The following is a 21546-nucleotide window of genomic DNA, read 5'->3' on the forward strand; positions in this document are numbered from 1 at the left end:
TAAAGTTTTTCAGGTTAAAGTTTTTGGTCAAGGTAGTTTTTGATGAAGTTGAAGTCCAATCAACTTGAAACTTAGTACACATGTTCCTTATGATATGATCTTTCTAATTTTAAAGCCAAATTAAACTTTTGACCCCAATTTCACGGTCCACTGAACATAGAAAATGAAAGTGCATGTTTCAGGTTAAAGTTTTTCAGGTTAAAGTTTTTGGTCAAGGTAGTTTTTGATGAAGTTGAAGTCCAATCAACTTGAAACTTAGTACACATGTTCCTTTTGATATGATCTTTCTAATTTTACAGCCAAATTAAACTTTTGACCCCAATTTCACGGTCCACTGAACATAGAAAATGAAAGTGCATGTTTCAGGTTAAAGTTTTTCAGGTTAAAGTTTTTGGTCAAGGTAGTTTTTGATGAAGTTGAAGTCCAATCAACTTGAAACTTAGTACACATGTTCCTTATGATATGATCTTTCTAATTTTAAAGCCAAATTAAACTTTTGACCCCAATTTCACGGTCCACTGAACATAGAAAATGAAAGTGCATGTTTCAGGTTAAAGTTTTTCAGGTTAAAGTTTTTGGTCAAGGTAGTTTTTGATGAAGTTGAAGTCCAATCAACTTGAAACTTAGTACACATGTTCCTTATGATATGATCTTTCTAATTTTAAAGCCAAATTAAACTTTTGACCCCAATTTCACGGTCCACTGAACATAGAAAATGAAAGTGCATGTTTCAGGTTAAAGTTTTTCAGGTTAAAGTTTTTGGTCAAGGTAGTTTTTGATGAAGTTGAAGTCCAATCAACTTGAAACTTAGTACACATGTTCCCTATGATATTATCTTTCTAATTTTAATGCCTAATTATATTTTTTATCCAATTTCATGGTCCATTGAACATGGAAAATGATAGTGTGAGTGGGGCATCCGTGTACTTTGGACACATTCTTGTTATGAATGGTTCATATTTACTCTTCACCTTAGTATTGTTGGGCTGTAGCGTGTATGCAAGTGTAAAATCTACCATGTAGCTATTTCAGGTTTTCCAAAAGTTTGACATTCATATCAAATATAGACAGTTATCAATCAAAGAGAGATGCCCCTTTTTTATTGAAAAATGTTGATACCATTTATAATGCATTTGTGGACGATATTTCACATACATTTTATCATCAAATGTTTATGATACTTTTTACCTTGTAAGATCTTTTCAAGTAGAGGTACCCTTTACTGCATTCATGTTCGTTGACAAATTGTATAGATATGACCTTTGAATTAAGATAAAAAAAAAAAAAAAAAAAAAACTTATCAGTATGTACTTTGGTAACTAAATTCCTCATACAAGCTTCATCAGATTTGTATGAAATCGTACATTGTCATATCATAACAATAACATGGGCATATTTGAAAAAAAATGATCCGATGACAAAACCCAAAGTTTTGCCATTTGCAATTGTTTGTTAATTAGTTTTAATTTTGCAGTCGATATGCACGCCATATCTCGTAATTATTACAAAACATGAGTTTTGATTGGTGGCGTTTTAGGACTGATAAGATTGTATTATCTAAGATGAGTTATAAAATTCTGAACACGCTACGTATGTAAGAATCAATGGATGGACTGATAGTATGAGTAGTTGAGACCCAATCGATAGATATGATATTTTAGGATTACATATTGCTAGATAAGTGTTGAAGTCAATAACTGCTACATTTCAAATATCGCATAATAAATGTTCCTCTACTATAAAATTGAAAATGGAAATGGGGAATGTGTCAAAGAGACAACAACCCGACCAAATAAAAAACAACAGCATAGGGTCACCAACAGGTCTTCAATGTAGCGAGAAATTCCCGCACCCGGAGGCGTCCTTCAGCTGGCCCCTAAACAAATATATACTAGTCCAGTGATAATGAACGCCATACTAATTTCCAAATTGTACACAAGAAACTAAAATTAAAATAATACAAGACTAACAAAGGCCAGAGGCTCCTGACTTGGGACAGGCGCAAAAATGCGGCGGGGTTAAACATGTTTGTGAGATCTCAACCCTCCCCCTATACCTCTAACCAATGTAGTAAAGTAAACGCATAACAATACGCACATTAAAATTCAGTTAAAGAGAAATCCGAGTCTGATGTCAGAAGATGTAACCAAAGAAAATAAACAAAATGACAATAATACATAAATAACAACAGACTACTAGCAGTTAACTGACATGCCAGCTCCAGACTTCAATTAAACTGACTGAAAGATTATGATTTCATCATATGAACATCAGGCACAATCCTTCCCGTTAGGGGTTTAGTATCATACCATCATAACATATATGAGAAGAACATAACCCGTGTCATGCCAACAACTGTTTTTAGAATAAATGTGTTTAGTTCCGATGCAAAGACCTTATCAGTGACTCAATATTAACGCCAAAATATGCAATCTTTAATGACTTGACAACAGTATCGTAATTATATCCCTTCTTAATAAGTCTATTCAAAGGTTTTGTAAGTTTCTGAGGTGAATACTGACACCTTTGTGCTTTATAAAGAATATTTCCATAAAAAATTGGATGTGAAATACCTGAACGTATTAGAAGTCTGCATGTTGAGCTATATTTACGAATGATGTCTTTATACCGATGATAAAATTTAGTAAATGTTTTGACTAGTTTGTGATATCGAAAACCCTGGTGTAATAATTTTTCAGTAATACATAAATTTCTCTCGTTAAAATCTAAAACATTGTTACATACACGAGCGAATCGTACAAGTTGAGATATATAAACACCGTAAGATGGTGACAAGGGAACGTCACCATCTAAAAACGGATAATTAACGATAGGAAATGAAAAATCATCCCTTTTATCATAAATTTTAGTATTCAGCTTTCCATTAGTGATATAAATATCAAGATCGAGAAAAGGGCAGTGGTCATTGTTAGTATTAGCTTTATTTAAAGTAAGTTCAACAGGATAAATTTCATTAATATACATACTGAAGTCGTCATTATTGAGAGCCAAAATATCATCCAAATATCTAAAAGTATTAAATTTGTTTATCAGATGTTGTTTCAATGGGTCTTTGCTTATTTTTGTCATAAATTGTAACTCATAACAATACAAAAACAGGTCCGCAATAAGTGGTGCACAAATAGTCCCCATTGGAATTCCGATAATCTGACGATATACGGAATCCCCAAAGCGAACAAAAATGTTATCTAGTAAAAATTCAAGGGCATATATAGTATCAAAGCATGTCCAATTAACATAGTTTTTTTGTTTATTGCTACTAAAAAATGACCTAAAAGAGTTTGAACATATATATTCACATTCTGATTTTTTGAATGCCCATTTAATTAGGTGTGTGAATTTTTTCTTAATGAGAATGTGAGGCAATGTGGTATACAGGGTAGAAAAATCAAAACTTTGAACAGATTCAAAATCACCAATATAAGCATGCAATTTATCAAGTACTTCCAACGAGTTTTTGACACTCCAAAAGTAATTTATTCCACTATTTTCGAAGGCCTTATTTGAACAATTTATTATCAGGTTTTTAATTGTACCAAGTGCGCTGGTAAGAAGAATAGACAATTTAGTAGTTGAACAATGGCTTGAAGACGAAATAAATCTATATTTGTAAGGGGTTTTGTGTAGCTTCGGAAGCCAATACATAGTTGGGACTTTCATTGTATTTGGCTCTGCTTGTAAAGCGGTGGCTAAAAGTTTATGTTTGTTACAGATTTCGTTTTCTGAAAATGGAGTCATAATCTGTATAACACGATAGTTAATTTTGTTAACCCTAAATTATTACAATTTTGACCATGTCCAGTAGTTTCAGAGACAAATATGTTTGGTAAAATTTAACGACGACAACGACTGGTGATAAAAATAACTCAAGTAGGCTAGGTGAGAAAGAAATCTGAATTTGAAGAGATATATTTTGCGGCTAAGTGATAGTTTTGACTATTTGTCTTAATTCGTATACATTTTTGTTTCGTTTTAAAAAGGTGATCGGAGTACTTTTTTTCTTCGAAAAGATGAATAGAGGAACTCAATTTCTTATTCAGCTACAAATATAATGTGCCATCTTTAAGAAAGATTTTATTTATTTCAAATATATCAACCAAGTTAAAAAAAATAAACATGAAGGAACTGAATGAATATTAAAAAGTAAAATCATAAAAATACTGAACTCCGAGGAAAATTCAAAACGGAAAGTCCCTTATCAAATGGCAAAATTAAAAGCTTGAACACATCAATCGAATGAATAACAACTTATCAATCGTATTTCAACAATTAGGTGATAATCTATGCAAACAAATTTAAAAGTTCAAAGTTCCCCAAAACCGCTAAAAACCTGATAAAACAAAACAAGATTGAAGTTTTAGATTACAAACAATAGATAAGGGTAATTAAAAGTAAAATAACATCAATAGTTAACTCCGAGGAAAATTCTAAACGGAAAGTGAAATGACAAAATCAAAAGCTCAACACATCAAAAGAATGGATAACAACTGTCATATTCCGGATTTGGTACAGAATTTTTCTTATGTAGAACAGCAGGATATTATCAGATGAAAATACGAATACTAAAATCCCATGCCAAACATTAAGGTATCAAAAGTCATAGGTACATGCACATTGATCTGGACAGGACAATTGTTTTTCTACCCCTCCTCATTTTTTTTTAAATTCCTATGTTTTTTGTTTTCTATTCAGGAAAGCCTATCAATAGTCATAGGTTCTTGGGGACAGGACAATTGTTTTTCTACCCCTCCTCCTTTTTTTTTTAAATTCCTATGTTTTTTGTTTTCTATTCAGGAAAGCCTATCAATAGTCATAGGTTCTTGGGGACAGGACAATTGTTTTTCTACCCCTCCTTCTTTTCTTTTTTTAAATTCCTATGTTTTTTGTTTTTTTTTATTCAGGAAAGCCTATCAAAAGTCATAGGTTCTTGGGGACAGGACAATTGTTTTTCTACCCCTCCTCCTTTTTTTCCAAAATTCCCATTTTTTTGTTTTCTATTAATTTCAATATGAACATATATTTAGTATATTATGAACATTCATTACTATAAATTAAGTGTGTTTGCTTTTTACTATCAATTGTCAGTTTACTTACCAATCCACGGCGGTCATTGATATATTATATGGACCCTCTCTATTTAATATACTTAGTGACCCGAAGGATTTTTGTTAAAAAAAATTATGACCGGAGATTTTCAGAAAAGGTATCAAAAGTCATAGTTACTTTGGGACAGGACAATTGTTTTTTTTTTTGCCCGGCTCCACCTTTCATTACTTTGAATAAAGTGTATAGACCCTCTCTATTTAATAAATTCTGTGACCGTCGTGGATAGTTAACTTGAAAATGATAGCAGATAGCAAATACACTTTGTTCATGTATGCTCAAAGTATCCAGAAAAAAGGAAACTGCAAGTCTAGTCTGACTTTAAATTCCGTCCAATGACGGAAACAATATCTGGATGCCTTTTTTTTCGTTTTTCTCCCAAATCAACCCAAACTGAATAATCATCAGAATGGATGACAAATATAATGTGCCATCTTTAAGAAAGATTTTATTTATTTCAAATATATCAACCAAGTTAAAAAAAATAAACATGAAGGAACTGAATGAATATTAAAAAGTAAAATCATAAAAATACTGAACTCCGAGGAAAATTCAAAACGGAAAGTCCCTTATCAAATGGCAAAATTAAAAGCTTGAACACATCAATCGAATGATTAACAACTTATCAATCGTATATCAACAATTAGGTGATAATCTATGCAAACAAATTTAAAAGTTCAAAGTTCCCCAAAACCGCTAAAAACCTGATAAAACAAAACAAGATTGAAGTTTTAGATTACAAACAATAGATAAGGGTAATTAAAAGTAAAATAACATCAATAGTTAACTCCGAGGAAAATTCTAAACGGAAAGTGAAATGACAAAATCAAAAGCTCAACACATCAAAAGAATGGATAACAACTGTCATATTCCGGATTTGGTACAGACTTTTTCTTATGTAGAACAGCAGGACATTATCAGATGAAAATACGAATACTAAAATTCCATGCTAAACATTAAGGTATCAAAAGTCATAGGTACATGCACATTGATCTGGACAGGACAATTGTTTTTCTACCCCTCCTCCTTTTTTTTTTTAAATTCCTATGTTTTTTGTTTTCTATTCAGGAAAGCCTATCAATAGTCATAGGTTCTTGGGGACAGGACAATTGTTTTTCTACCCCTCCTCCTTTTTTTTTAAATTCCTATGTTTTTTGTTTTCTATTCAGGAAAGCCTATCAATAGTCATAGGTTATTGGGGACAGGACAATTGTTTTTCTACCCCTCCTTCTTTTCTTTTTCTAAATTCCTATGTTTTTTGTTTTTTTTTATTCAGGAAAGCCTATCAAAAGTCATAGGTTCTTGGGGACAGGACAATTGTTTTTCTACCCCTCCTCCTTTTTTTTCCAAAATTCCCATTTTTTTGTTTTCTATTAATTTCAATATGAACATATATTTAGTATATTATGAACATTCATTACTATAAATTAAGTGTGTTTGCTTTTTACTATCAATTGTCAGTTTACTAACCAATCCACGGCGGTCATTGATATATTATATGGACCCTCTCTATTTAATATACTTAGTGACCCGAAGGATTTTTGTTAAAAAAAATTATGACCGGAGATTTTCAGAAAAGGTATCAAAAGTCATAGTTACTTTGGGACAGGACAATTGTTTTTTTTTTTAGCCCGGCTCCACCTTTCATTACTTTGAATAAAGTGTATAGACCCTCTCTATTTTATAAATTCTGTGACCGTCGTGGATAGTTAACTTGAAAATGATAGCAGATAGCAAATACACTTTGTTCATGTATGCTCAAAGTATCCAGAAAAAAGGAAACTGCAAGTCTAGTCTGACTTTAAATTCCGTCCAATGACGGAAACAATATCTGGATGCCTTTTTTCCCGTTTTTCTCCCAAATCAACCCAAACTGAATAATCATAAGAATGGATGCCAAATGCGACTATCCATGGTATTAAAAGGACACAAAGGCATGATGATTAATTTATTGAGTAAAGAAGAGAAGCGACACACAATTTATAGGATATATATATGCCTAAGTTTATGATTAGCAAAAAAATATATTAAAGCTCAGAATATTGTTATCAATCTGATCTCTCATTGAATGTTTCTAGAAAAAAAAAAAGGAAACAGTAACGAATTGTAACGAATAGAAAAAATAAGGAATAAGTTACAAATAAGGAAAAAAAATAAGTAACAAATACATGAAATAAGGAATGCGTAACCAATTTGACGACCCTACCAAATATCCCATTACGCAAAATAACCTAAGTTGTTTTTACTTCCTGTTTATTATTTTTACGTTTAATATATGTACTGTATCTGTTTGTAATCCGTTTCTTGTTTATGTCTGACCACAACGGAACAAACACTTATTTTGTTAACAATACAATTTCTGTATTACAACATTTTAATTACGTACGTTGCATTTCACCGTGTAAACAAGTATGTTGAAAGGGGGAGCATCTAAACCGTCTGCAAAAACAAGTATTGTGTAGCACACTTCTGCGAGGGTATTCCACTGCACAATGTTTGGTTTCTTCCGAAATTTATTTTACGGTCCAGAACGAGACGAAGATTATCGCTTCCCTTGGGAGAGAGACGAAGATTTGGATAGAGGAAGGGAAGAAAGATTGGCTAGAAGAAGAAGAAGATTTGAAGAAGAAGATGCCTTTCATGAAAGAAGAGGACCAGAGGACATCGTAACTAATGGTATGTTTGTACTGCTTATGCTGTTTGTATTAACGGTACATGTACCAATGTAAACTAGAAATCGAAAAAAAACCTGTTTTTATTTTACGTATCATTTAAATGGATGCAAATATAAAGTCTTTGACAAGTTTTCGAGAAAAAAAAATAATTCAAGCAAAACAGCACTTCAGTATTCGTGATGCTCATGTCTTATCAACCTAAATTGATCAATATAGGAGCGTTCAAAACGTCATGAAAGCATAAATGTATGAAATATCACAACAATATTAATGTCTTTTTTGGCTGAAGACACAAATTGCATGCAACAAAATATTTTCTATTTGCTTTATTTTGAGAAATCCGTATAAATGTGGGGAGGAGGGAGAATGTCGTTTTAATTTCCTAAATGTGGTTGTTAAAATAATAAAAGGAGTGGAGAACAAAATTTATAATTAAAAGTAGAATTTAAAGTCCGATGTGGTACCTAAACAAGTCTACTATAAACAAGTTTGCCAAAACAAAAAAATTAATGAAAGCAAACTCAAAAATAAATGCCTTAAGACCGGCCCCTTAAAAGTCTTGATAATAGTTATCGGTTTTTGTATCCGTTTTTAAAGGATTTTTGTTTGTTTTATTATCAGATTCAGACGAAAGAGTCAATTCAAAGTTTCATGTAAGGGATGTTAACCTGAATATACAGAAAAACACAAAAGAACATCACACCGATGGGTACATGTGTACTAAGAGAGAGAAGAACAAGGAGCTGGTCGTTAGACGAGGACAACCTTTCATAATGACGATAACTTTTGACAGACCATATAAAAATGAAGAAAATGAAATATTTTTCCATTTCAAAACAGGTATTTATAGTACTGAAAGAAAATAGAAAGATACCAAAATGATATTCGAACTCATAAGTCGAAAACGAACTGATAATGTCATGGCAAAAAAATCAAAAACAAACCTCAACATACAAAAGACTATATAGATCGAAAACTAAATACAAGAACGACAAGAAAGACCGGGGATGATCGCATGTGCCCCGGAATGATAATCTAGTCCTGCTTCATATATGACACCTGCCGTGTTACTCCTATAATCTATGTTGATATTGAAATTCATTTTAATAATTAAGACTTTTCTTCCATTTATACACGGTTTGTTTTCTCTCTCTCTTTTACATTGCACAGCACCACTGTAGGTCCATACTATTGCATTGATAATCAACATACAGCAGATGATATGTATCTATATACATTGCCAATTAAAGTTCTACAAATATTGAGAATATGAAATAATTCTATTTTAGGCAAACGTCCAATGACATCAAAAAGTACTTCCATTAAAATAGACATGAGCGAAGACCCAACAAGCGTTGGTGAAGCGACAAAGTGGTTTGCAAAGATGGTTTATAAAACTGATACCTCAATTGATGTAGAAATACAGCCTCCATGTAACTGTATCATTGGCGAATGGCGATTCACAATACAGACAGAATCTAAACTAAAGGAAGAGGACGAGCCATTATCACTAATGTATGAACACAACGTGGATGTTATTGTCATCTTAAACCCTTGGTGTAAAGGTAGGTATATATGTCCTTATACCTAAATGACCAATAAAAAGAATTACACGTTAGCGGATCGTCAAAATATGTTACATCTACTCAGACAATTAGCCATATGTTTTGGCTATGAGCGTTTATAGATGCGTAGCCACAAAACTGTTTGAAAGAATCTACACTATTACCGTCGAGTTCTAACAGTTTGTGAACTATTCAAGTAAAAGGGAAATGAAGCTTTTTCAATAAAAGTGTGTAATTTCCCGTTATACGAAATCGTCATCCTTCTTCATCAAATCACATGATGGGGCATGCGTATTTATATATTTCCGTATAGACGTACATGTTTATTTACCTTATTAACAAAAATTTCAATGACACTTGTATTTCAGTTTTAATGAAAAAGGTTGTGTGATGAATATGGTATGAGATTAAAAAAAAAGTATCAGTTATTGTAATCATTGAGTTCCACTACTAATTATTTAAAATGATATCGTTTGTTTATATGTGTTCTACAATAAATTATACAAAACGTACACTAGTAACGGGTTTTATTACTGAAACGGTCATTGTAAACTGAACAAGTCTTAAATTCTGAATTCACCTCAAAGAAAAATGTAATCAGATAAATAAAATTATTGATTAGAGCATATATTTATTTTTAGCTTTTATGTCCATTCGTTTTTCGAGTAAGCTGTTCATTTGACTTTCAAATTTGTCTTATTTTTTCTCTCCATAAAAACAGATGATCAAGTATACATGGAAAGAGAATCTTTGCTAGATGAATATATATTAAATGAATCGGGTGCAATATTTGTTGGAAATTATTATCAACGGTCAATCAAACCATGGAACTTTGGACAGGTATAACATATACATTGGTTGGGTTGTCCTTATTATTTCAAAAATTGCAAAACCAGGAAATATTTTTTTTTATTGAAAGGAAGAAGGAGACACAAAATTTTAATTTATTTCTATAATTTATGATATCAGCAAATCAAACAAATACACTCACGCCCGCGTACACACACAGATAAACAAAAATAACGGCTGCGGTCATACTGAATCGCATATTTACATAAATACTGTTCTTATTATCAACGTATGAATCAAGAAAGGCAACGGTAGTATACCGCTATTCGAAACTCATAAATCGATCGAGAAAAAAATTCGTGTTACAAACTAAAACTGAGGGAAACACGTCAAATTTAAGAGCAGAACAACGACACAACAGAAACACAACATTAAAATGTAACACACACAGAAACGAGCTCTAATATAACAACAGCCATTTTCCTGACTTGGTACAGGACGTATGAAAGTTAGCTTTCACTTATCATCGTTATTAAGGCATTTTCTAACTGGTTCCGATTTTGCTTATATTGGTGTCAACTGGTTATAACATAACAGATGTGAAAAGTTGATCTTATTTTCTCATATGATACCGGTAAATTTAATGATAGTTTTTGTATTTTCATTGTAGTTTCACGATGAAATTTTAAGTATATGCCTGCATCTCATAAGGAAAGGATTCAATAATATGATAGATCCAGGAATGGGAGATGTTATTAAACTATCTCGAGTTATATCGAAAATGGTAATTTTATGCAATATATTAATTTTCATAAGGATGAAACCTGAAATATAATTTAAGATATAGGACAATATTTAGTTTTATACGTGTATTTATACAGCACAAAACCATATATAAAATAACCGTCTCTTGTTCTTTTATTTTAGGGTAATTTTTCTTTGTGATCATATAAAAATCAAAACTACTAGTAGATCAAACTGTTCCAATTAGATAAGTTCGCTGTCCATAAGAAACACAATGAACTATCCAAAAAGAGACTTGATCTTCATGCATTATAGACATTAACCAATAATGTAGTGTTTGATTTTGTATTTTGTTGTACCCTGATTGTCATTGTCATGATGAATGTGTGTGTTTTGGATTTTGTTGGATATAGTATATTTTATTCGACTGTATATAAGGTTGTTTCATTACATTACAAATCAACTTTGCATCAAATCTTTTTACCTCATAGCTTAAAACATAATCTAGGATCTGGTTATACAATTCACCTTATGTTATTGTTTTAATACCTACAATTGGTTAAAAATCCAAATTGCAGGTAAATTCCAATGATGACAATGGTATTGTATCTGGTAATTGGAGTGGTGATTACACTGGTGGTACTTCTCCTACAAAATGGGTTGGAAGTGTTGCTATGTTGAAAGACTATGAAGATAATAATGGAACACCAGTAAAGTTTGGACAATGTTGGGTATTTTCAGGAATTACAACTACAGGTATATTTAGAAAAATAATACATACATTGTTTTCTCTTTTTCTGGTTAAACAGATTTAAATGAAGATACCGAAAACAAACCAACAAAAACCAACATAAAACAATAGATAAAAGACATAGACGAAATATCTACAAAACACGCCGTCGAAAAGATTAAGTTTAAACAAGTAAATAAACTCATCATAGATACCAGGACTAAATTTAGTATATACGCCAGACGCGCGTTTCGTCTACAAAAGACTCGAATCCAAAAAAGTTAAAAAGGCCAAATAAAGTACGAAGTTGAATAGCATTGAGAACCAAAAGGTAATCTATGCCTGAGGTAGAAAAGCCTTAGTATTTCAAAAAGTTCAAAAATTTGTAAACAGTAAATTTATAAATATAACCATATCAATGACAATTCATGTCAGCACAAAAAGTGCTGACTACTGGGCTTGTGAATGAACCAAATCCTAAAAACAACTGGAATGTGCTAAAAAAGAATGATGGACATATTAATGATTGATTTACAGAGAACTAGAAAAACATAACGCTTCAGTTAATATACCTTTACAATTTCATGTTTATGATTTGACCGAGTTTAGTCGAAACCGATTGATGACACCATATATAACTTTGACAAATCATTTCCAAAAGATGATAAAGTTGTAGCTCAATCAAAATTGCGAGGTTATAGAAAGAAGATGTGGTATGATTGCCAATGAGACAACTATCCACAAAAGACCAAAATGACACAGACATTAACAACTATAAGTCACCGTACGGCCTTCAACAATGAGCAAAGCCAATACCGCATAGTGAGCTATAAAAGGCCGTTTTTTTACTTAAAATCCATTAATGTAACAACAATATTGCAATGTGGTTTTTTTTTGTTTTTTTTTATAGATGTTGAACGTTTTTTCTTCTGCGATGTTTGTGAAACTTGTCTAATTTGTATCCTTATTTGTTTTTATTTGTTAATTTAAACTTACATAAAAGAAAAAGTTTTTTTGCTCTTAAACACTTGAACCTATATTTATTCCCTTTCAGTTTGCCGAGCTATTGGAATGCCTGCCAGAAGTATAAGTAATTTCTCATCAGCGCATGATACAGATGGAACAACCACCATTGACAAAGTATTTGTTAGAGATGGGAATGAATTAGTCGAGAAGAAAATGCCTGACTCAATTTGGTATACATTTCAAATAAAACGTTACATATATCTTATCATTTTTTTTAATTACTACAAAAAAAAATTAAATTAAATTAAGAAAAAAAAAGACTTTATCTTTTAGTTGAAATGCCCATTGATGACCATTCAATAAATTAAAATGAGTTCCATATTTAGTTTTCCAAATGAATTTTTCAATATGATTGTAAGATGTTATGATATTTTGTGGTAACAGGAATTTTCACGTGTGGAATGAAGTATGGATGTCAAGAACAGACCTTGGGAAAGATTATGACGGCTGGCAAGTTATTGACGCAACCCCACAGGAAACTAGTGAAGGTAATAACATGTACATATATAGTGGTGTTTCTATGCATATTTTGATTTATGCTTGTTTTCTTCTTTGTTTTGTTAAAAAAAAACATGATCTTATTATATGGAACATTTTGGAATTTACATATTGTCCAGGTTTCATTGGAAGCTTAGATACATGTAAGTGCGAGACATTGAAAAAAGTCTTTATTTATTATTATTTTACAAATTAATGCAACTTAAGCGATTAAGATACACTAGTTTTGTGTCTCTTTGTTATCAAAACAATCATTTATAGCGGAAAGTGTTCATTGGAAGACGAGTTCTTTTCTCTGCTTTTTGGACTAAAGTATCATCGAATGGGCAAAAAGTTCTAAACCTTTACACCTGCGTGATATTATTAAGCTCCATGTCAAATAATACTTGAAATTTTGTTTGTAAGAACACTTATGTTGGTTGTCTTTCTTACGCCTTCTGTGTCAACAGATTACAATATTTAAACTGTTCCATGTTTAAAATATAGTATAAGTATGGCTTATATGGGATGTTAGTCGAAACTGTCTTCTTTGTTTTTCCGCCTTTTTTTATATTCCAGTCAAATAAATAAATAGTCATTGAACCGAAATATAAAATATATGAAGTTATTCGTTATAACTTGACTGTTTTTAAATCTTGCATTTAACGCGGTTGGTTAGCATCGACATCCTTACTGAAACACATACATTTTTTCCAAGTCAATAGCATGGCATAATATTGTGGATGAAGGTGTCACGTACAATTGATTATATTTTCCACATTTAAGAATTTGTCAATATCACGGAGAAGTGATCATCAGATTAAAAGATTCCGTACAATGACGTATTGTATACAGTTTCGATCCCATGATGATTTTTTTACGAAAATTTGCATACAAGCTTTTTTTTAGCGGTATATTTTAAATACTTTAAATTCAAATAATTTCAATGTTGACTTTTTCTTTAAAGTTGGTACAAATAATCTTCATACATTTTATACGTGATCAAACCTAGTGCCATTAGAGGGGTCCATGTATTCATTTTCATGTGAAATCAGTTTGAATCATATATAAAAAAAAAGCTGTCGAAAATTGCAACTTTTCCCGATATGTCCCAATTTGACGTTCCGAAGATAACATTTTACGTGAGCAACTTCATTACCTTCCCTGTAACTGTATCGAATTTGATAAATTGACGAATAGTTTACTTTCTTCCAACTAATTAAAACAGGCATATATTGTTGTGGTCCGGCACCTGTCATTGCCATCAAACATGGAGATATATCAAAAGTTAAATATGATGGGCCGTTCATATTTGCCGAGGTAAACGCAGACATTGTTAGCTGGGAGATGCGTGGTCCGCCGGCTAATGACTGGATAGTCATAAAAGCGGAAACTAAAGAGTGAGTTAAACAATGTATACATAAATTGTCGTTGAACTATTTTCTAAATATAGCTTTCAAGAATTCCAATCTCCAAATGTTGCAATAAGGATCGATTTTCCCGAAATATAACCATACCTTATAATTTAAACATTACTTTTACATTCTGACAGCAGAGTACATTCCAAATTATTATTTTATAAACAAAAACAAAAATATTAACAAAACATGAACATTTGCCAATATGAATTCCAACAAACAAACACCACAACGGTATGTAAAGCAGTGCTCTAGTCGCAGTGTTTAGTTATCGAAACCAATACACTCGTCGAGGACATGTTGTTTTATGGTGTACTAATGTTCATCCGTCTGTATATTCGACTTACGATAAATAGAATTTGCGTTTAACATGTTTAACCTATCCTGCTTTAATTTTAACATACTATTTTGAATGACGGAAAACCTACCTTCGAATTTTTAATGAGTTTTAGGCTTTGCCGTTTCAGAGTTACAGGACTTTAACCGTAAGAATTTTGGCTATTTTTCACAAATCATGGACTAACACCAGCAATCCTTGATTGAATTTCTCAATATAATATTTTTTTTCTACGGAGCCATTTTATTTGCTTAATGTCAAATGTCTATAAAATATTCCATTTTATTCCTAAAACTCTTACAATACGCATTCAAAGGATAAACCATGCTCTCTTGTTGCATCTGTTTATAACTTATAAAACAGCCAGTTTCCACATTGCGCATACTGTTACATACTTTTCAAACTACATATAATATTGGGTATTTTCGACCGGTCTTATTTTGGTATAACTACATCCATGCAGAAATACTTCATATACACATTTTTAGCGATGTTTACTTTTATTGCTAATATTGCCACGAGGTAGGTGACCTTGCACAGCATTTCTGAAATCGCAATAATTGAATACACAATTGTATCGACTTTCAAACTTTTACATAAATTTCTGAAATTACAATATTAAATGCGATATGCTAGCAGATTTTTACTTTGACCTTTTTGTTTTTTAGTGTTTAGATAGGACTTTGTCATTTTAGAGACAATGGTTTACATTTTGTGTGACATTTTGTGATACTGTTTTTTTTTATTGATAGAGTTGGTAGATATATTAGCACAAAGAAGCCGGATGGTAAACCTTACAATGGAAATGTGTCAATTTGGCGGGATAATGACGATTATCGACTTGACGTTACCAGTGAATATAAATTTCCTGAAGGTATATATAATGATATATTTTGTCCAAAATTAGAATTGTAGTACAGTAACTCCTTTAAATATATAAATAGTAAGACTATAAATTTAGAGGCAGATTTAAAGGGAATGGACCCCCCTCTTTTGTGTAAAAATTTGGTTAGTACTTAGGGAATCAAAGAAGTATGACTGGAACGAGCCCCTCTATGGCAGTCAGTGCCCTCCCATTTTTCTAAATATTAAAGATATTACAGCTATTTATCACAAAATCTAAATTAAGCAATTACTAATATTAATGTATTGAGGTCAGTTGTTTTCGTCAAGAGCAAGGTCCGGAAATTATTCGTGACTAGACAACATTTTTGATTCTTTCCTTTGAAACCTCATTTTCAAATAGAATTCATAAATTCGTTACCTTATTAAATGTCCAACCGCTGTACAGAATCCAATTGCATTTTTGTAGTCCTACATATATATAGCATATTTGCCACTGGACGTTCAACAATCAATCTTCAATTAAGGGTTGATAAAAGCAAAAGCTGCAATTATAATCATTTTTGGTTGATTATTGTTCTTCCAAAAAAATTTAACTTATTTAATAATTTTTATCAATTTTAATGATCATTTGAATTTAACACAATAGTATATATATTTCATATTTAAGAAAGGAATGTTTTTTTGTAAATTCATTGGGATGTAAAAGCGTTGACCGAAGTACGTTTTGTATAAAGCGCGGAAGCGCTTCATTTTAAAAATGTGCGCACGGTCAATACTTTTACTACCCTATACAATAACTAAAAGAAGCATTCAATAATAATAATTATATTTTTTATCGTTTTTTTTATCATTTATTTCTTTAAATAACGTGTACACTTTTTTGTGATAGCACCTGTCATCCGGAATGTTAAACTTCATTAGGATATGAAGGTGAATTTAAGTATGAACGCTCAAGCGTTATTATCCAATCAAAATAACGGATTCTCCTGAAACGCACATGTAATGTAATTATTATCACATATTTACAGGTTCTCTAGAGGAACGTTTGGCAGTGGAAAAAGCCGATAGGGCAGCCAAACTTGGAAGGGACGTGTTTAAAGTGTCCGAGTCAACGGTATGACTGTTTGATATTGCTTATAATGTTGGTTAAAATTTATTTTGAAATTTGGTTTGCAATACGTATAATTTTATGTTGATGAATATGTAAGTGCAATTTTCTATAATTTATAATAGAAAGCTCAATTAAACCAAAACTGACATATAAAGATAAAAATGTATAGCAGAAGGCAACTTGAAGGATACATATCATATGCCGTGGTCTAAATGGCAAATGCCTTGATTTTACAGAGACCATGAACGATCTGCTTTTAACAGAAACTCACTTCAAAAGATATGAGTGACGATAACCATCGAAGAGGTTCTAGATAACTGTTATATATAAGTGATTTAGATGACTTACAGGGTAACTAAATGAAATCAAATAATACGATGCAGTTATTGAAATAAATCACCGTGTATATAATCAGATGTTATGATAAAAGCATAAAAATTTGAAACAGGTATAGTTTAAAAATTGTTTACTCTACTGTATCATGCAGATATGATTGATTGATTATTGCTAAATAAGAATGATATACTTACAAATATGCAACTTATAATTGTTTGTTGTTGTGTTGTACTATTTACAGGATGTTTCAATGACGATTGCAAATAAAGATGGCTTTTTGGTTGGCAATGATTTTGAAGTAGAAGTTCAGGTGAAGAATATCAGATCGGAGAGAGGCCGACGAACTATTAAGCATTTACAAGTTGTTGTTGATTCTTTGAAATACACTGGTCAAAGCCGACAGAATATTGTCAAGAGATCATTTGAGAACATCAAATTAGATTTCAGTGAAGGTTAGCATTGCCTATAATATGTAGTAATTTGACACAGTTATAATACACTAAAAACTGTTTTAATTTTTTTTGCGGGACTTTTTTGTTGGATCGCTATGTAAATGACTTATACTATAGATGTTAACTTAAACGTCGTTGGGCTCTGATAGAGAGTTGTCTCATTGACAATCATACCACTTCTTATGTTGTATATGTATATATATATATATCTGGTGTACTAAAAAATATTGACACCTTATGTTTGTGGCTTAACATCGTGGCCACAAGTAAAAAAAAATTCTGCTTACTATTAAATTTATATTAAGATCCATTTTGTTACATCTTGTGATCAATTTTATTTGGCAATCGCCAATGGCAGTCAGCAGGGTTAAAGAACATCAGGTGTTCGACCTGTTAGTCAAATGCGTTTTGTTTAAATATACTTTTTCACTTTTTTGGTCTTTTGGAAAATGTTGTTTGTGCTGTTTTTAGACCCTTCTACAACGAAATTTGTTTTACATGCACACGTATAAAAATTGCGGTTTTTATCCAACGCAATCATAGGTTTGAACGTAGTTTTCAATTTAGACTCGTATATATATACATATATACATATTTGAATAGTTTGACATGATTCATTTGACATCGTGCTATTATTAAGGAAGGATATCTGTTATCCGAAATATCTAATATTTGTTCATTTTATAGTTATTTAATGGTGATGTTGTAACCTTTTTGACTTGTTATATATTATATTTTGTAGTGTACAGAATCATATTACATGATCCATCGCCCTGTAAGATTGATCGTTGACTATTTATTCAGTCATTTTACATATATATATATATACATATTCAACGTCTTCTTAATTTCTTAATATGATTATAAGTTACCATGGTCAATTTTGTTCCCGCCTAAAAAAGACCACCGCAAACAAATAACCGTTAATTTTTATTTATGATGAACCCTTTTAAATATTTTTTTACGATAAATAGTCTGTCCCATTTCACGATTCTGTGAAAAAAGATGGCGAATCTTTGGTCTTACTGTCGTGGTATCTATTTAATGTGATTCAGGTACAACTTGAGTGATTGTACCATTCTAATATGCTATATTCATTACTTGAAACTATCCAGTATATCGTAAAGGTGTTCAAAACTCGTTGGTGATTTATTCTGGTCATTGTAGCTAAACATTTCCAATATGAAAGTGTATGCAAGTTTTCAAAAGTTAAACCTATTTCAATTCTAAACACAAACTATTTGCTATTAACAAAACTAACATCCAATGAGGGTTTAATAACAAATAGTCTCATTGGAAATAACACTGTTAAACATAATAACACAAATTTGACAAGAGTACAATCCACACTGATCTGTGTCCACACTTACAGTAAACAAATTATTATTCTGTAAAGATGACAGTGACGTTTACGGTGAAAACGGACGAGTTAACCTATAGGGACAAGTAGTATTCGTGTTTTACATTGTAGTAAACAATTATTATATGCGAAGCAAACATCCAATGGGAAGTTAATGACAATCAGACTTATTGGAGATAACACTGCCAAACATAATAACATAAATTCAACAATTACAATCCACACTGTTCTGTGTCCACACTTGCAGTTATCAAAAAATATTTATTCTGTAGAAAAATCAGTGACGTTTACCGTAAAGGCAGACGAATATTGGGACAAAATGTATGAACTGTTTAGTATGGAAATAACAGCATTTGCATATATTAAAGAGACTGGCAACTATTATTTGAAAAAGGATGACTTCCGGTTAAGACGTCCAGATATACTGGTAGAGGTATATGTTATTGTTATTTTTTATCTAAATGTGATAACTGAAAATCTTTAAGAACTTCATGTGCTCTTTTGAGTTGAAATTTTATCAACCACGCAACACAATATCACTATCAGAAAATTCAAGTGTTATGTAAAATAATTTAAACTTTTTTCAAAAAAAAAAAAAAAAAATCATAATAAGAACATATATCTAATTATTATAATTTTGTGTATGCATATTGCCAAATAAATCTTTTAATCATCTTAATAGGCCTTATGTCTTTGTAGAGAGATAGCAGTTAAATGAAACATTATTATATTTTCATAGGCACCAAGGGTTGTTCAGGTGAAAGATCCCTTTGAATTAAAACTTTCGTTCAAAAATACATTACCAGTACCGCTTACAAACTGTTCTCTACTGATTGAAGGAAATGGAATTAAACATAAAAAGACTGAGGAGAGGTTAGTTTGACAAATTAAAACTATGTGTTTTGCAACAGGAAAAACCCACTGTACTCAGATATCGTGAGCAACATTTTCCACAGAAAGCTAGGGAAAATCACAAGAGGAACTGTGACATAAAGCACAAGTTTTGTTCAATTTTACATGTAAAGCTAGGTTCTGTGAAATACAACGTATCTCATCTTTCGGTTACCTACTCTAGTATATGACTTATTATTATTAACAAAAACATTTTAACTGACAATTTTCATTAATAAGACCTCAGTTGTTAATTATTAATCAGACGCTAAAATTTAAAAAAAAAAAAAAAAGAAGAGAAGAGATGCGTGTTGTCTGTTTTTAAACACTCCGTTAAGGAGGTAGACCTAGGTTAAGGGAAATAACTCTAAAAATCATCAGTATGTTTGTGTCAGCCATTTTCATAAATATGTTCTAAGCTTCTTGGATACATAGATTATTTCCAATCTGTTTCAGGTAAATGCTTAAAATTTTTTGACGAAACTTGACTTTTACAAACGCATAACTGATTTAAAGAGTTATCTCCCTGAACCAAGGTCTACCCCCTTAAATCAACCTTTTAAAGTTAGAGTACCAAGAACACCAAATGCCAAACATTCGGTCAAGACGTGCGATTTGTTTCATGGGTTGATTGATGTTTTGAAAACTTTATGTTTAGTGGCAAAAATGTCACTGATGTAAATTCAGTAGGATGTTCCTTCCGTTTTTAACAGTTTACCATATTTATCAATAGAGAATTCGAAATTGTATGAAAAAGCCATTACAAGTCACTGTGGACAAACTTGGTCCTCGTCGAGGATTAAATCTCTTTAAGCTGTTATTCCTGAATAAACTATATCGATCTATATCGGGGTTACGTCATTTTGCGCGCAAACACAGATTTACTTCCACCGTGATTTAACAGCATATTATATTTATCTTGCTCTTCTAAATTTAGTGATGTACCTCCAAAATCTGAATGGAGTACTTCTAAGACGTTGGAAGCAGAAACAAGTGGAGAACTCCAGATCAACGTTAGTTTTGATTGTCATGAACTGAAAGACATTGTTGGTATTGCCGTCATCAATTCTAAAGACTGAAATATACTGTGATCCATTATATAAGAATATATATATTTTCGATGAACAGACCGACTTTATTTTCCTATGTAATGTTACACCATTATAATTTATCATTGCATTTATATATTATATTTATATTATTTATGTCACCGTAATTTATATTATTTATGTATGTCTAAACTTATTTATTAAAGTGCAGTCTTACATAATATGTTTACCGAAGGTGAATGTTCATGTTATTTAAATATAGTTTTAAGTTTCGAATTACTATTAAAATATTGAAAGCGTTATCTTCGTTGTTAATGAATTAAAAACATAATTTTGATATAACATGCTATTTCTTGTATGATGCCTCGTCATTTATTTTAACTTGTAATCTGATTTCATCAAAGAAAAGAAAAAGAAGAAAAAAACAACGATATGTGTGTCACCAGTGGGACAACAACGTCTTTACAATTTATCACTTTAAATGGTTTTAAGTTTTTGGTAGGTTTGCGATACCCAATTATTCAATTGTCAGATTTCTGTATGTTGTTTTATGACCTTTTGTTAACTTTGTCTTTTTGTTCAATTGAGTAGAAATTGCAATGGTAATGATAATCTG

At 31.3% G+C, this 21546-nt stretch overlaps 1 protein-coding gene across 1 annotated transcript; it reads left to right on the forward strand.

The window, feature by feature from the left end:
• The first annotated feature begins 7362 nt into the window (after positions 1-7362).
• LOC139524145 (annulin-like) lies at positions 7363-21230 on the forward strand. The gene is made up of 15 exons (XM_071318748.1): positions 7363-7800; positions 8421-8639; positions 9089-9364; positions 10086-10204; positions 10824-10937; positions 11476-11653; positions 12682-12823; positions 13038-13141; positions 14359-14530; positions 15638-15759; positions 16760-16845; positions 17420-17630; positions 19263-19423; positions 19730-19863; positions 20819-21230. Exons 1-15 carry the CDS (start codon positions 7617-7619, stop codon positions 20958-20960), a joined length of 2364 nt encoding a protein of 787 aa, XP_071174849.1. The 5' UTR covers positions 7363-7616; the 3' UTR covers positions 20961-21230.
• The last annotated feature ends 316 nt before the right edge of the window (positions 21231-21546 follow it).

Source organism: Mytilus edulis, chromosome 5, assembly GCF_963676685.1.
Source record: "Mytilus edulis chromosome 5, xbMytEdul2.2, whole genome shotgun sequence".
Taxonomy (NCBI): domain Eukaryota; kingdom Metazoa; phylum Mollusca; class Bivalvia; order Mytilida; family Mytilidae; genus Mytilus; species Mytilus edulis.

Excerpts from the sequence above, each read along its gene's own strand:
- LOC139524145 (XM_071318748.1), top strand. The coding sequence starts at position 7,617 with ATGTTTGGTTTCTTCCGAAATTTATTTTACGGTCCAGAACGAGACGAA. Across the intron at positions 13,142-14,358 it reads CCCACAGGAAACTAGTGAAG|GCATATATTGTTGTGGTCCG; the intron begins GTAATAACATGT and ends TAATTAAAACAG. Across the intron at positions 19,864-20,818 it reads CATAAAAAGACTGAGGAGAG|TGATGTACCTCCAAAATCTG; the intron begins GTTAGTTTGACA and ends TTCTAAATTTAG.